We start from the raw sequence: 16286 nt of genomic DNA, 5'->3' as shown, positions 1-16286 counted from the left end.
CATATAAAGCTACTCCTCCTCCTTTCCTGTTTGGTCTATTTCTCTTAAATAGATTGTATCCCTCTATTACTACATTCCAGTCATGAGACTCATCCCACCAGGTTTCAGTGATGCCTATTATGTCATATTTAGTTTGCTGTACCAAGAGCTCAAGTTCATCTTGTTTATTTCCCATGCTCTGTGCATTAGTATACAGACATTGAAGACCGTTGATCATTCCCCCATGTCTCTTATTTAAGGTATCTTATTTAAAGTATTATTTAATGTCTCTAAGATAGGTTAGTCTTAGAGATGCTGGCTGGCCCAAGGTCATCCAGTGACCTTCATGGCCCAGTGGGTATTTATTGTAGCAAATTATTATTATTATTTGAATTTATATCCCGCCCTATACCCGGAGGTCTCAGGGCGGTTCACAAATGCTTTTATGAGCAAAGAAGAGGTAATTGTTATGTGTACTGTACAGAAAAGAGGGGAGGAAAATGTAAGCATTTGATCACTGGAGCCGAAATCCAAGAAGTATAATCGGTGGCGTTTTTGCACAGGGACAGTCCGTGTAGGCTGTAGCAGCAGGAACTCCCTGGTTTTACCAAGTGAATTGAGCCCGTAGTTCCAGAAAGGGCGGGGGAGAACTACGATTCCCAGCACGCAACTGTCGCCGCAATGAATCTATCGAACCTTTCTGTTGATTCCAGCGACAGTTCACGGATGTCGCCAGAAGGCGGCGCTCGCCGCCCTTCTTTGCGCAACAACACGCACGCTTTTCAAGGCGGGCGATCGCCTTGCGAATGAAGAACTACGGCGCCCGCCATGCCCTTGGGGCTCCGCTCGCGCGGTGCACCTTGGGAGTTGTATTGCGCCCGTTCCGAACTCAGTGTAGACAGGGACTCGACAGAACTACAAACCCCATGATCCAAAGGAAGTTCGAGGAAGTGAGGGAGGGGGCGCGAAGCTGCACGCATGCGCAGATGCAGAGGGGGAGAAGAAGGGAAGACGTGAGATCTGTAAGTACTGGGGGATCAACGGGAGTGGAGGGAGGTTCAAGCCTCTAAGACCCGTCTACTCAGGAGTAAGTCCCGCTCAGTTCCATGGGGCTTGCTCCCGGGTAAACGCTCGCTTTTCCGCAGAAGCTTCCTTGGAGGTTTTTAAGCAGAGGCTGTCATGGGTGATCTCGCTGGGATCCCTGGACTAGATGACCGTCAGGGTCCCTTCCAACCCGACAATTCTGTGATAGGTCCCCCTTCCCGACCCCGAGGTCACTTGCAATCGTGGCAGGGGAACCTGCGGCTCTCCGGGGCTCGCTGGACTCGGAACTCCCATCATTATCACTGGTCGCTGGCCATGGATGGGAGTTGGAGCCCAGCAACCCCCAGATGGGTTTCGGGGGTGGGGGAGTCGGAACCCCTATCCTCCTTTCTGGGTCAGGATGCGTGGGAGGCTGCGCCTGGTTCTTTGCTGTGCTTCTCACCCTCCCCTTTCCTTCCTTCCTTCCGGAGGCGGCAGGTGGGACGATCTTGAGTCTCGATCCGCCAGGCTGGCAGCGAGATGACCCTCTTCCACTTTGGGAATTGCTTTGCCCTCGCCTATTTCCCCTATTTCATCACCTACAAGTGCAGCGGCCTGTAAGTGTTTTTTTTTTTGTGTGTGTGTGTGTGTGTGTGTTTGAGGGGTGGTGGGATTGTGTGAATGTGAGGTGCATTGTTGCGGGTGATGTGGGGAGGTTCTGGCTGAGCTGGGGGAGGATTTGCTTCCCCCTTTATGAGCAGTGCATTAAAGCAGCAGCCTTTCGAGGGGCACATAACGGATGGAAAGCTAGAATGGGAGCAGGGTTTGCATGGGATGGTGTGGCCTCATTTGTTTAGTAGCGGTTGTGGGGTATAGAAAACAGAGACTGGTTGGGGGGCATGTTGGCAGGCCAGACTTTGTCCGTTTCAAGCCAAGCCTCAGCGAAACTCAGCCACGCAGATTGATCTGGCAGTTCCACCTCTGAAGGTGATACTCATGCCTTTTAATGTATAGGAACACAGGAAGCTCCTTTATGTGTCCATCTGTTTCAGTATTGCCCACACTGACTGGCAGCAGCTCTCCAGTGTTTCTCTTTCTCTCTCCCGTTCCTACCTGGAGATTCCAGGGATTGGACTTGAGATCTTCTGCATGCGCTCCTTTTGTAAACCGCTGGCAGCCTCAAGCTTGTTGTTGATTGGGAATTCTAAGCAGAAATATCAGTGCCGTTCCAAAGGTTCAGCCCATTGTCTTGATTCGAGAGAGCGTCAGATTGTCTCCAAACGCAGATGAGTACTTGGTGCTTGATCTCAGGCGCTGCATGCGAAATTTGGTTATGATACCTTCAGAGGTGCCCAAATGCGTAGCAAGGGAACAAACCAAATTTCCAAAATATAAAGGGTGTTAAATAAAGTGCTGGCCCTACTCAAATTACACCCACTGAAGCTAATAGACATGGCTAACATTGGTTCATTAATTTCAATTCGGAGCAGGGCTTAGCCTATTATGGGCTGCATGTAGTTATGTGAACCATCCCCACTCTGATGCGCTCCAGCTGTTTCAGATTAGAACCCCCCCCCCTCATCCCCGATCATTGGCCATGCTGGCCAGGACTGATGGGAACTGGAGTACAAAACACCTGGACACAGTACTGTCCTTTTATCTCATTCTGTGGGGCCAGGGACCAAGAAATAAAAGCTCTGGCGGGGGGGGGGGAAACAGCCATTAACAACATAGCACCTTCTGCTTCAGAAGTATCCTATCCCACAAAGGGCTGTCTTTTTTTTTATTTCTGCCCCTTTTAGGTCAGAGTATAATGCCTTCTGGAGGTGTGTCCAAGCCGGAGCTACCTACCTCTTTGTCCAGCTTTGCAAGGTATTGCCCGACCCCTTCGCTGTCTTGAAGCTTTGAGGAAATAGCACATGAGAATCTGGATGCTGAGAGTGTGAAGTCCATTGCAAAGGAGGCACACAGCTCTCTCTGCAACACCCTTGCGCTGGTGCATAGTTTGATGGGTTGTGCCACGAACTTTCTGAGTTTGATCTCAGTGCGGTGTCCAGCAAGGCAGGACTGGGGAATGTGGGGCCTTCTCAGTGTTGCTGTACTCTAACTCCCATCGGCACCAGGCAGCATGGGAAATGGTGGGGGGTGATGGGAGATGAAGTTCAGCAACATCTAGGAGGCCTGTCACTGCAGCGGTGAGAATATTTGTTCTTGTTTGGGCCGTAATTCTGTATCCACTAAGCTGGGAGTAAGTGCCATTGTAGGCTGTCGGACTTCACTCTAAACTGGGCAGTCCTATATGTGTTAAGAGCCTGATTCTGATGACCACCTGCAGAATCTCAGAAAGTGAACAGAGAAATTGTTACTTCCCTCTCTCAAAGCGCTAGAACTCCGAGTCTGTCAGTGAAGCAAGATTCAGGGCAGACAGAAGAAAAAGTGCTTCTTCACACAGCACAGAGTTAAACTGTGGAACTCTCTTCCACAGGAGGCAGGAATGGCCACCGATTTGGATGGCTTTAAAAGAAGATTAGACAAATCCATGGAGGATAAGGCTATCAATGGCTACTATCCGCCATATGATTCTGAATGCCAGTTACTGGGGAAAACAGTGGAGAAGAGTGTTTTCATGCTCAGGTCTAGCTTTGGGGGCTTGTCACAGGCACCTGGTTGGCTACCGTGAGAACAGGATGCCGGACTAGGTAAGCCATTGGCCTGATCCAGCAGGACTCTTTGTATGTTAGAATCTGGGCATATGAAGCCAGCTAACAGTGGGTACTCAATGGACAGTCCTGTACGTGTGATTTCAGTAGCCTTTTAAAAAAAAAATGCTGTGCTGTGCTAACTTTTTCGCTCTTCCCAAAAGGGACAGGGCCTTTTCAGTGGTGGCCCCCACACTTGTTGTGAAGTGGGAATAGTGCTCCCCCCATTGGCTGTTGCCTTTCACCACAATCCTTAAAATGTTAATTGTGAAATTTTGCTGCTCATTCTCATGGGTTGTAATGAAAGCTTGAATCGGAGAGTGTTCTGTATTTTCAGGATTTTGGTAGAACATAACTATGCCCACTTGTCCACTGTACATTTCCCTCCCTGTTTTTATAATTGTTTTCATTCATAAATGTTGGTTGCTGCCTTCTCTCTCTTACAGATGCTATTCTTAGCCACCTTCTTCCCGACTTGGGAGGGCGGTGCAGGCGTTTATGACTTCATTGGAGTAAGTCTGGCACTTGGGCAAGCAGGGCAGGGTGGGAGCTACAAGGATGGAGGTACAACTACCCATACTACTGACTGTCCTACATAATTGGGAGCATCTGTGCTTGCATAACTGGAGGGATGTGGATTTGGGAGGATGGGGGGAATCGGGGTTTGCCTGTCTGCTGCTCTGAAACCTTTCCTCTTGTACCAGGAATTTATGAAAGCCACCGTAGACTTGGCTGACCTCGTGGGCTTGCACCTGGTCATGTCGCGGAATGCAGGGAAAGGGGAGTACAAGATCATGGTGGCTGCCATGGGATGGGCCACAGCAGAGCTCATCATGTCCCGGTGAGTTGGGCCTTAGCCCAGAGTTGGGGTGGAGCCCAGAGCTAGTTGGGGAGGGTATGTGGGCGGAGCTCAGTTGGAGCCACTTATCCCAGGTTAATGCGAGATTCTGATGTGGGTTTTTATGCCTCTCCCTCCTCCATCAGCAATGTTGCGTGCTTTTATTTTATTTTTTTACATGCTTTTAATCCACATTCATTCATCTGGAGAAATGTTCAAATGAATGTAGCAGGCACTAGTATTCTGACTTTACCCACAAAATGCCTCCAACAACTAAAAATGAATAGTACCTACTTGACCATCAATTGCATGATTTGTTAAAAAAAAACCACCTATTTTTGTTTCCTTTTGCATCGTCACCTTACAATTGCTTAACTCCGCCTTCCTCCTCCTTTTCAGCTGAATTCTTTGCACTTTCAATTTTCTGTAAAATTCCCCACAAGCCTGTTATGTTTCTGCAACCAGCTGGAACAAATATTCTCTTTTCTTTCTCTTCCCCCCCAATGATTTAAATAACTCTTTTAAGTTGTTTAAAGGGTGTCAAGGGGTGTGAGTTCATTCTCATGAAGGTGTGGTTCGTTTCTAAAACGATAGCACTTGAATCTGCCTGGAGGGGCTAATCCTTACACTGCTGCATAGCTTGGATTGTTGATGCTTCCTTGCTGAGGCAGACACACTCTGCACATGCTTGTGGGAACTTCAGTGTGTTGGGATGTCCCCAAGCTGAACTTTGGGACAGAATAAATAAATAAAAAATTGTCCAGTAGCAGCTTAGAGACCAACTATGTTTGTTCTGGGTATAAGCTTTCGTGTGCATACACATTTCTTCAGATACCTGAAACTTAGTTGGTCTCTAAGGTGCTACTGGACAATTTATTTATTTTGACACAGAATATTAGGCTCTGGTGCTACATTCTAGGGAGCCTTTGTGATGAGCAATCCTGAGTGTGCAGCCCAAAGTTTCATTTTGAATTTGGAAAGACTTTTCATGGCTCATAATTACAGGCTGGTTCCTGATCCCTGTTGTGCAATTGCATTTGGGAAGTTGCTCCTTTTTTGTTTTTGCAACCAGTGTGTATCTCTCTGTGTGTATGTGTAACTTCTGGTTTCGAGATCCTTGGATGTAGCTGCAGGCAATCAGCACTGCTGTGACAGACCAGCTCCATCAAGTCTCTTGCTGTCACCTTGGAGCAGCCATTCCATCTGTGGGGGAGACAGGAAGCAGAAGGCTCATTCCATTACTTTTGCCAAAAGCCCAGCTCCGTCAGTCACCTCCTTACCAGCTGGTCATTGTAAGAGCAGCTGTTTAAAAATTGGTGCCTGAGTTTGACTTTTTCCTCTTCCCTCCTTGTCCCTTTTCCTTTGCGTGACATGCTTTTTTAGATTGCAAGCCTGAGGGGAGGGAATTGTCCTGTTTTAATTGATTGCCCATGAGCCACTCTGGGGACCTTTTTGACTGAACAGTAGGTTGCAAATGCTCTGAATAAACGAATGAATGTGTGAACTGTGCCTGACACCGCTGTGTTTTTGACAGATGCATCCCGCTCTGGGTGGGAGCTCGTGGAATTGAGTTTGACTGGAAATACATCCAGATGAGCATCGACTCTAACATCAGTCTGGTAAGTGCGGATTCTGCTATTGCCCGTTGCGAGCTTCTCTAAAGCAGTGCCCCTGCTGGTGGGGAGGAAGCACGACATTTGGATAGCTCTTCCCTGCTTTTGTTTTCGTCCCCTGCTGTTCTAGTGGTGGTGTTTTTATAAACACAGCAGTAGAGTTGACAGAAGAAATACACTTTTTTGTGTGTGTCCCTGTGTGTTCTGATGAATCAATCCAATTAACTGTTTGACTAAAACTGCATGACTTTGCATATGGGTCTGAATGCGTGCGAGAATAATAGTTCAAAAGAGACTATAACTCTCAGCGTTAGTTTCTGCATTAAATCCATGTTCCCTTCTGAACTGAGCTGTTCTTAAGTGACAGTGGACTAGTTGCATTTTAAAATAATGCATTTTAATAAAATCCATGCCTGCTTTGAGGCTTGTATATTAGGCAGCCTGGAAATTTTACAGGTGTATACTTATAGTGAAATCACTATCTGAGTGTGGCTCCATAGGCAACCAAAACACCACTGACTATATACAAAAGGGAAGTATCACATCACATAATTTTGGATTGCCCTCTTCTCGACACCCATCGCAGAGATCTCCTAGTGACTCCTTTACAGCTCATAAAACAGTCAAACCTCGGTTGTTGAACGTAATCGGTTCTGGAAGCCTGTTCGGCTTCCAAAATGTTCAACAACTGAGGCGTAGCTTCTGATTGGTTGCAGGAGCTTCCTGAACTCAAGCGGAAACCGTGTCGGATGTTCAGCTTCCAAAAAACGTTCGAAAACCGGAGCATTTCTGGGTTTTCGGCGTTCGGGAGCTGAAACATTCCAAAACGGAGGTGTTTGGGAGCCGAGGTTTGACTGTATCAATTTGCAAAGGCTCTGTAATCCAATATTTGTTGAGGGATGATACTCCTGAAACTACCAATATTGTTTTGCGGTACTTTGCCGAGGTCTTTAAAGCTAAATCTAAAGTTGCCTGATTTATTCAGTGGTGGTTATCTAGTCTTTTATATATTGTACTAGTGTCATTGAGCCCGTTAAATAAATGGGTGCTAGAACATATGTTGTCAAACATTTGTAAAAACCCTTGCGAGTGGAGCCGCGCGTGCGCCTGTCGCTTGCTGGCTCGTGTGGGAGGGCGGGCGGACGCACGCGCATGTGTTCCCTCCACGAAACCCCGGCACTTCTTTGGCCTCTCTTCATCCCCTCACCGGCTTTTAACACACCCATTACAGCCAACCTGCCCGCCAGCGCTGCGGCTTCCCTCCTTCTCACCTTTCCTCAGCGGCAGCAGCGGTGCTGCCTGCGCCCATAGAGTCCTCACTCTCACTCGGCAGCCGCCCCCCAGTACATTCCAGAGAGAGCAGGCGAGGCGGACGGGACCCTCCATCCAACACCAACCGAACAACTGGCCAGAGCAGACCGTCCCGTCCTGCTCCGCCACCTCCGCCAACGAACAACACACGACTCTCAAGCACTGACGGACTGATTGACTGAACTGAGGGAGGGAGGGAGGGAGCCGAATGCCTCGTGTTTCTGCGCTCCAAGTCCCAACGGCTGCCCGTGGGGCACATGCACAGTAGCGCAAAAACGAACACAGGGACTGGACACAGAGACACTTGGACTTTATTATATAGGATGTGTTTTGGATTTGGGTGACTTTGTATGATTTTATGATTTTGCTGTTTTAACTTATGCCAATAAAGAAGAAGAGTTTGGATTTTTTATCCCGCTTTATCACTACCCTAAGGAGTCCCAAAGTGGCTAACATTCTCCTTTCCCTTCCTCCCCCACAACAAACACTCTGTGAGGTGAGTGGGGCTGAGAGACTTCAGAGAAGTGTGACTAGCCCAAGGTCACCCAGCAGCTGCATGTGGAGGAGTGGGGACACGAACCCGGTTCCCCAGATTACGAGTCTACCGCTCTTAACCACTACACCACACTGGCTAGTTATAAGTTACAACTATGGATAACAGTGGTGTACAGGGTGTATGAGGTAGCCTACCTAGGAGAAGGAAAACTCTGGTCCTAAACCTCCACTTCCTTGCAGGATGTTCCACAGAAAGGACTTGAAATCATACCTATCTCTGTTTGCTCCCTTTGCCCCCCCTTTCTTCTCCCAGGTCCACTATATTGCCACGGCTGCCTTGGTATGGATGTTTACACGCTACGATTTACCCAAACACTACCGACTGCCTCTGACTTTCCTGCTGGGAATCAGTGTCTACAAGGCTTTCTTCATGGAGTGAGTCACTGGGTGCTCGTAGCTTGGAGGTGGGACTTGGGGCTTGTGCATTTCAGGCCGTGGCTTCCATTAGCTGATTGAATTTAAGGCAGCTTCTTCGATTCCTTCAATACATTGTCCAGTATTGTCTACACCAGCCTCCCAGATAATGTTGCACTGTAACTCCTATTATTTTATTCATTGCATGCACACCCCATCTTTCCTACGAGTTGCTCAACGTGGTGGTTCTCTCTTTGTCCCCATTTTATCCTCACAACAACCCTGCGAGGGAGGTCAGGCTGAGAGTTGAGGGACCGGCCCAAGCTCACTCAGTGAGCTTTCATGGCTGAGCAGGGATTTGCACCCAGACCTCCCAGGTCCTTGTCCAACACTCTAACCACTGCGCCACACTGGCTCTCTGTTAGCCTTGGTCAATATCATCCCAGTGGTCAGGGATGCACAGGGTTGGCAAAAGAGGGGTCTATGCTGAGTAGAAGATGCTCTCCAGGGTTTTAGCTGAGAGTCTTTCCCATTCCTACCTCGAGAGCCTAGTGATTAAATCTGGGGACATTCTGCATGCGGAGCATGTGTTCTGCTGCTGAGCCATGGCCCTTCCCCAAATATATAAGCATTAAACATTGCAGGATGTTTTCTTTTAAGGATGGAAGTTTTAAGCATGGAAGTTAAGTGGGACCTCCTGCTCTCCTGTCCCACTAAATCCTTGCAGCCACAGAAGGACTGTAGTTCAATGGTAGAGCATCTGCCTTGCACGCAGAAAGTTGCAGGTTCAATCCCTGGTGTCCCCAGGCAGGGCTGAAGAATGCTTCTGTCTCAAACCCTGGAGAGCTGCTGCCAGTCAGAGTGGACAGCACTGCGCTAGATGAACCAGTGCTTTGATTTGGTAGAAGGCAGCTCCTGATGTTCCTCTGCTCCTTACCAACCCTCTCCCTTTTCTTTTCCTTCCCAGGTCTTTTGTCCATGTTTTTCTCCTGGGCAGCTGGACAGCCCTCCTGGTCAAGGCTGTCATCACCGGCCTCCTTTCCCTCAGCTCCCTGACTCTCTTTGTCACTCTAGTACACAGCAACTGAGGGTTCATTCCTTCCCACTTGGGGAAGAGACATTGCCTTTGCATCCTGGCGGGATTGTCCGGCCAAGTCGCTGTCGCCAAGTCGAGACACGGTTTGATCCTGTCTGCGGTGAGATCGGCCTCAGCGCGGCCTCTGCTTGCAGGCGAGGGGAATAATAATAATAATAAACAGGTTTTGGTATTTATGTGGTTTGCAATTGTTAAGTTCTTTTTGACTTCATTGGAAGTTTTTTAATGGAGGTTGGGTGGCTGTTTGCCAGGGATTCCTGCATTGCAGGGGGGTTGGACTAAATGTCCCCTGGGGGTCCCTTCCGGTGCTACAATTTTATGATTCTGTGACTCTTGTCTGAACAGGCCTGTTACGCTGCAAGGGAATGGCATCAAACGTGGGTCTTTGTTTTCTCCTTGAAGTAGACGTGATCAGTGTCAAGTCAGTGGTGGCTTTGCAAGGAGGTGACTTGAGTTGTCACATAGCAAGGCAGGGTAGGCGTAAATGCATTGTAGCTGCTGAAAAGCTTCTGTGTTAGACCCAGTGTGTCTTCCCATCTGCCTTCCCCTTGTCAATTAGAGGGCCCCCACCCCAAAATAGGTTTGCTTTGTTTGAGAAGTGTAAATAATTGCTTTCTGCTCATCTCTAAATTTAGGGTGGAATAATAGGAGAGTGTAATAGCAGTAAGTTACAATTACATGGGTGTGTGCACCCAAAAGCTTCATGGGGAAGTGGGGTTTTCTCCATCAGGTTGAAGGGAGTTAAGCAAGCTCTCTCTCTACAGTGTGATATTTTCCCTAGTGAGTTGGTTGGGGGCTTCTTGAAAATGTACATACCTATAGCAAACTGACCCTTTAACTTTCCATATAAGCTGGTGCACACGGCATTGGGTGACTGCTCCCTGTTGAGGGCAACTGCCATATTTTGATTCATGCAGACCCTGCAGTTCTGCATGCCGTCGCAGACATTTCTGATGCGCACCACCAAATTCCAGCGATGGCTTATGAAGAAGTAATTGCGCAGCTCATGGCTGAGATCTGCAATGGCGGGTGGCGTGGGGGTAGGACTGGATCTGCCTGACGGGCCAGGACCTTCTCTCTGCAGATTTTACAAGTGTCAGATTACTCAGTGCCATCATGATGCGGTGCTTTGAAGAGCCAATGATCAGCTGGTGGCCGGGGCTTCAAAGCGCTGCTCAGAGCTTTTTGCACAAGCGCTCGCAGAAAGCCCTGTCCTGTGCTTTGATGTTTGGTTGGTTGGCGTGCAGGGGGTCTGGAGTTCCCAAGGATCTGCTGGTTGGTGGTGTTTCAAGAAGCCCTTTTTGGCCTGGTTCAGCCCTGTTCCTCCTGCCCACTCCTATATCAGGGGTTCCCAACCTGGGGTGCATACTTATTCCAAAGGAGCAGTGAAGAGGTTCTCCCACTGCCCTGCTTCCTGCTCCTTTGTTTAAAGGAGCAGGGGAGGGTCCTTCAGAGGGCGCTTTTGCCAACATAGCAATGTTAGTCAATTGTATCTTAAGACGAAGAAGGAGAAAAACATCTGCAAAGGTGCCCAGGCAGCTGGAGTAGACCCTGCTTCACCATGGTTGACCAGCAGCATGGCTAGCTACAAGCCTGTTGACATTCAGTGGGCCACCTCTTTGGCAGCACCATAACTGTGCAAACTCTGCTTGAATCAGAAATGGGGAACCTGAGGCCCTTTGTATGATGATGGACTGCAAGACACACCATCACTGACTGTCTGCCATGCTCTTTGGGGTTGATGGGAGTTGGAGTCCAGTAACATCTGGAAGGCCATGGCTCCTGGGCCTCAGTAAATAAAGCTGACCCAACATCACCAAAAACTTGAATCCAGCTCCCATATAAACGAAATGCCAATCTGCATTCATTGGCTTATCTCATGTCATTTTATTTTAATTCTGTTTCTCAGGCCTTGCTCGCCCCCCCTGCCCTCTGCTCTGTCACATAGAGATTTTGTTGGCATGCTGCTTTTACATGTATATTTACAGCCTTCATAGTTAGAAACGTAGTATTTATTTTTTTAAAAATGCACATGAAAACTCTCATGATCTAGAAATCCTGTGCCAATTTGTTACTCGGCTGTGATCTCAGCACCTGCAATCATACATATATAGTTTCCCTCCACTCTGCACATCAGCACTCTTAAATCATTTCTCGACGAAGGGCTAGCTATCTTTCCCCAAAGTAGCTGAGTGGGAACTGTGGTAGCCTGAAGTTTAAGTTTTATCTTAAAGGTGTTGTTTGCATCAACAGAAGTATAGTGTCAAGATCAAGTGAAGTAATAGTACCACTCTATTCTGCCTTGGTCAGACCACACCTGGAATACTGTGTCCAATTCTAAGCACCACAATCTAAGAAGAATATTGACAAGCTGGAATGTGTGTGGAGGAGGGCAAACAAGATGATCAAGGGTCTGGAAACCAAGCCTTATGATGAATGGTTGAGGGAGTTGTGTATGTTTAGGCTGGAAAAGAGAAGACTAAGAGGAGATACGGCAGCCACTTTCAAATATCTCAAGGGCTGTCACATGGAATATGGAGCAAGATTGTTTGCTGCTGCTCCAGAAAGCAGGGCCTGAACCAATGTATTCAAATGACAAGAAAGGAGATTCTGACTAAAAATTAGGAAGAACTTTCTACCAGTAAGAGCTGATCAACAGTGGAACAGACTACCTCGGAAAGTGGTGAGCTCTCCTAGGAGGCTCTACCTCGGAAAGTGGTGAGCTCTCCTTGGAGGCTTTTTAACAGAGGTTGGGTGGCCATTTGTCAGGAATTCTTTAGCTGAGATTCTTGTACCGCAGAGGGTTGGACTGGATGACCCTCAGGATCCCTTCCAACCTTACGGTTCTATGATTCTGTGGTGTGAAATGTGGCAGGCTTGGCTCAGCAGTACGGTTGTTGATGACAGAAGCAAATCCTTGATTTCCTTGTCTCTGTTGCACAAGCAGGGAAAAAGCTCCGTCAAAAAAAAAAAAAAAGCTTCGCCTTTAGTAGTAGAGTTCTTTGTCCCACCAACCTGGAGGAAGGGAGAATTTTAACAATTAATTTGTAGCATTTGTATCCCATCCTTTGGCCCCAAAAGGCTCTTGCAGCTGCATACAAAAATCCGTTTCAAAGATGTCTTCTGCCCACAGGCTCATAATTTAAGAAAACAAGATAAACGAGGGAAAAAGTAACAGGATGGAGGAGAGAGAAAGCAAACCGAGGAACAAGTCCTTAAAAATTACAGCCAATGTCAGTGTTGGTTCTGGCTGTCTTGCTTTTACTTCAGATAAAAGGCGAATAAGAAGGGTAGATTAGTACAGGCATCCCCAAACTGCAGCCCTCCAGAGGTTTTGGCCTACAACTCCCATGATCCCTAGCTAACAGGACCAGTGGTCAGGGAAGATGGGAATTGTAGTCCAAAACATCTGGAGGGCCAAAGTTTGGGGATGCCTGGATTAATCTATGAAATCACACATGCCATGCAGAAGGTAGATAAGAAAATGAAGCCGAATGTTGGAAGATAATAATAATTTATTATTTGTACCCCACCCATCTGCCTAGGCCTCCCCAGCCATTTTGGGTCGCCTCCCAACAGAAATTTAAAATGCATTAAAATGTCACACATTAAAAACATCCCTGAACAGGGCTGCCTTCAGATGTCTTCTAAATGTCAGGTAGTTTTTTATCTCTTTGACATCTGATGGGAGGGTGTTCCACAGGGTGGGTGCCACCACCGAGAAGGCCCTCTGCCTTGTTCCCTGCAACCTCACTTCTCGCAATGAGGGAATCGCCAGGAGGGCCTTGGAGCTGGACCTCAGTGTCCGGGCAGAACAATGGGGGTGGAGATGCTCCTTCAAGTATACTGGGCCGAGGCCGTTTAGGGCTTTAAAGGTCAACACCAACACTATGAATTGTGCTCAGAAATTGGAAGATTTGGGACAAATAAAAGAAAATACTTCATGGAGCACATAGTTAAACTATGGAACTCACTCCCACAAGAGGCAGTGATGGCCACCAACTTGGATGGCTTTAAAAGAGGATTGGGAAAATTCATGGAGGACGAGGCTATCAATGGCTTCTATGTCCTATAGCAGGAATTCAGAGGCAGACTGCCTCCAACCATGGAGAAATACCATTGCAAGCTTCCCTCACAAAGCGCAGGGAGCTGGAGCATCACATTCCTGCCTGCTGTTCTGAGTGCTGCTTTGGCCGCCAGAGGCAGGACCAAGACCAGAAGGTTGACCCAAAGGTCAGTAGCTGCAACAGGGCAGGAGAGTGTGCCTGAAGACACACGTGCCATATCTACATTGGCAGATGCAACAGGTGTATTCTCTTCCCCCAGTTACTTACTTCCAGGGTGTCTCCGGACTCCCAGCTTTCGGATTTCATCATAGACGAAGATGAGAAGGCCATAGGGTAGCGGCACCAGCCACCACTGGAACCTAAGCAGGAAAAAGGGTGTTCAATGCTGCATTGCTAAGCCAGCCAGCTGAGCTCAGTTATCGTTACATTGGGTTGGCCCAAGGCAGACAGGAAACCAACCTCAAAAATGGGGTAGCATCGCTAGCAGCACAAAAAAGGGAGGAAAGTCCAGAAGCTACATACAAGTGTTTATTGCAATACGTTTCAGAAAAAAAAACCTTTCTCACGGATTCTGTAAATATGCAAATAACCTTGGAAAAAGTGCAACTGTTGCAAAATAAAAATCTCTTCTGTAATCTAAAAATTAACCAGAGATTTACCAGCAGATCTCAATTTTCCCTTTGCTGGCCTAGGAGATGCTTCCACTAAAACAGAACAAAGCTGCTGGGCTGCTGTCCATGGTTCTGAGTGAAAGGGAGCCCTATCTATACAGTGGTTGTGCTCATCTGCTTTCCCCTTTTCAGGCTAGCATGGAGAATTAGGAAGGTGAGCTGGATGGGTGAGTTAAGTGGTGGCGTTACAACTCTGTACAAGGTGATGTCCTAAGTCATACCAAGTCAGGCTACCTTGCTCCATCTATCTGGAGGTGCCGTTCGTAAGCTGCCGGACATCTGCTCCAGTTCACAGCAAAACGGTCAGGGGTGATGCTGACCAACAACATCTGGGTGGCCCTCCATTGACTGCCTTTCAAGACACATCAGTTCGAAGAAGCCCACTTCTTATTAGACCCAGCTGCCCTGCTCTCTTCTACAGAGTATCCTCCATTGTTTTTGTTTGTTTGTTTGTTTAGTGGAGTGGAGGGCTAAATCTGCCCCATAGAGGCATGTGAGGTCTTACCTTATAGGCATAAAGTTGAAGATGTTGGGCATCCCAGGGCAGTAGCAGAGGAAGCAGCCCAGGCAGAGCTGGAACACGATGGCTATCACCAAGACTTTGTTCCTGAAAAGGGAAGGGGGTGTTTCAGGGTGGGTGGCGAATAGGAAGACCTATGGCTGCTCTTGGTTTCAGCAAAATAGGTAGCATGATTGAAGGGAGATGGGGGCAGGGTGCTTCTATCACAATAACTTCTGTTACAAGAACGGAAAATGCAGCAATATTGTATAGCACAGAACCATGTTTGGCTTGGAGATTCATTCGGCTCCCACGTACCGGAAGAATCCCTGCTGGAAGACAGAAAGGCGTCGTGTTTTGCGGATGAGTACGTCGGCGATCTGGCACATCTCAATGCTGATGAAGAAGACGGTGTAGCAGGTGTACTCCTGGTACAGGCGCTGCCCAAAAGTCTGCAAGTGGGAAGAAACGACCAGTGAAGACGCAGTGATGCTTGGCCATCTTCCGCCCTCTCTCCCTGCACCAGCTGCACTCACCAGCCTAGGGGCCCAGTGGCGCCTCCTGCACGGGAAAGGCTGGACTTCCCATTCCCTACACAGGATCTGGGCTCTGATGGAGAACCTGCAGCCTTCTACCTGCTGTTGGGTTGCAGCTCCCTACTGTGGGCTATGCTGGCTCCTTTGTGAGTCATTCCAATAAACAATGGGAAGCACTTCCATTCAGGCAGAAGTGGCGCTGCCCCACCAACCTCAGTCTGCCTGAAGCCAGCCCCCACCTGCCTCCCATCTTATATGCAACCCGCCCTGGGTGTTGGTGTGCCTCCTCCTTGGTCTCAGTGCTGCCCCATGTGGAACTGAACAAGGAGGAGAAGGACGAAACCAGAATGAGTTGGCTCTGCCTGCCATTGGATATCTGGCACCACCTACTGCTGGCCTCTCTGCCTTACACCCTACCAGTCCTCAAGGGCACCAAACACCACTGATAAGATAAGATACTATATAGCAGGGATGTCCAACACTCTAGGGGTAGGCTGGGTGGCGCGGGGCCGGCAGGGGGGCGCTGCGTGCTGTGCCCGCCCACCAGGGCGAGGGTGCTGGAGCGATCTCCGCACCACGGCGCCAGGGCGCCTGACATGCTTGAGACGGCCCTGGTCCAACAGGTCGATCGCCGGACCCTGACCCCCCCCCAAAAAAAGCTCAACAAATTTGGCTCCCTAAAAAAAGCTCAAAAATTTTGGTAGATCACTGCCAGATTTTTTTTATAGTGGGAGTAGATCGCTATCTTGAAAGTTGGACATGCCTGCTATATATGATTTTAGTGATTAGCTGCACCCGCCAGGATCTAGGGCAAACCTTGATGCTTAAAACCTATTCTATCTCTCCATACACAGACACAAAGTTCCTGCCTGATTAGGGCAATTTAAAGTTGTTGTTTTTTGGTGGTGGTGGTAGTAGTAGTAGTAGTAATAATAATTAATAATAAATATAGTATAACTGATAATTCAATTAAGCATTGCTTGCCACATTCATCACACAATTTGTGATTTCCAGCAACTGGCCTTCAGAGGCATACTGCCTCCGA

At 48.2% G+C, this 16286-nt stretch overlaps 2 protein-coding genes across 3 annotated transcripts in view; one reads left to right on the top strand and one right to left on the bottom strand.

Annotated features, from left to right (window-relative positions):
• Window positions 1-926: 926 nt before the first annotated feature.
• Window positions 927-9644, top strand: TMEM147 (transmembrane protein 147). 2 transcript variants are annotated; one of them, XM_035120664.2, is made up of 8 exons: window positions 927-1001; window positions 1494-1619; window positions 2805-2874; window positions 4148-4213; window positions 4406-4542; window positions 6074-6158; window positions 8272-8393; window positions 9340-9644. In XM_035120664.2, the coding sequence occupies exons 2-8, from the start codon at window positions 1543-1545 to the stop codon at window positions 9458-9460; spliced, it is 678 nt and encodes a 225-aa protein (XP_034976555.1). In that variant the 5' UTR covers window positions 927-1001; window positions 1494-1542; the 3' UTR covers window positions 9461-9644. The 2 variants fall into 2 exon arrangements, with proteins under 2 accessions (XP_034976555.1, XP_060131658.1); XM_060275675.1 differs by lacking the exon at window positions 927-1001 and adding an exon at window positions 1019-1066.
• A 1711-nt stretch (window positions 9645-11355) lies between these two features.
• Window positions 11356-16286, bottom strand: part of ATP4A (ATPase H+/K+ transporting subunit alpha) — a 30907-nt gene continuing 25976 nt past the window's right edge. Inside the window, exons 20-23 of the mRNA XM_060275674.1 lie at window positions 15024-15157; window positions 14712-14813; window positions 13803-13894; window positions 11356-12483 (exon numbers count right to left, since the gene is read on the bottom strand). Of these exons, the coding sequence (XP_060131657.1) occupies window positions 12455-12483; window positions 13803-13894; window positions 14712-14813; window positions 15024-15157 (357 nt within the window). The 3' untranslated portion in view covers window positions 11356-12454. The remainder of the gene's footprint in view (window positions 12484-13802; window positions 13895-14711; window positions 14814-15023; window positions 15158-16286) is intronic.

The sequence above is a fragment of the Zootoca vivipara genome, chromosome 6 (assembly GCF_963506605.1).
Source record: "Zootoca vivipara chromosome 6, rZooViv1.1, whole genome shotgun sequence".
NCBI lineage: Eukaryota > Metazoa > Chordata > Lepidosauria > Squamata > Lacertidae > Zootoca > Zootoca vivipara.
This window is presented reverse-complemented; position numbering and strand designations above follow the sequence as displayed.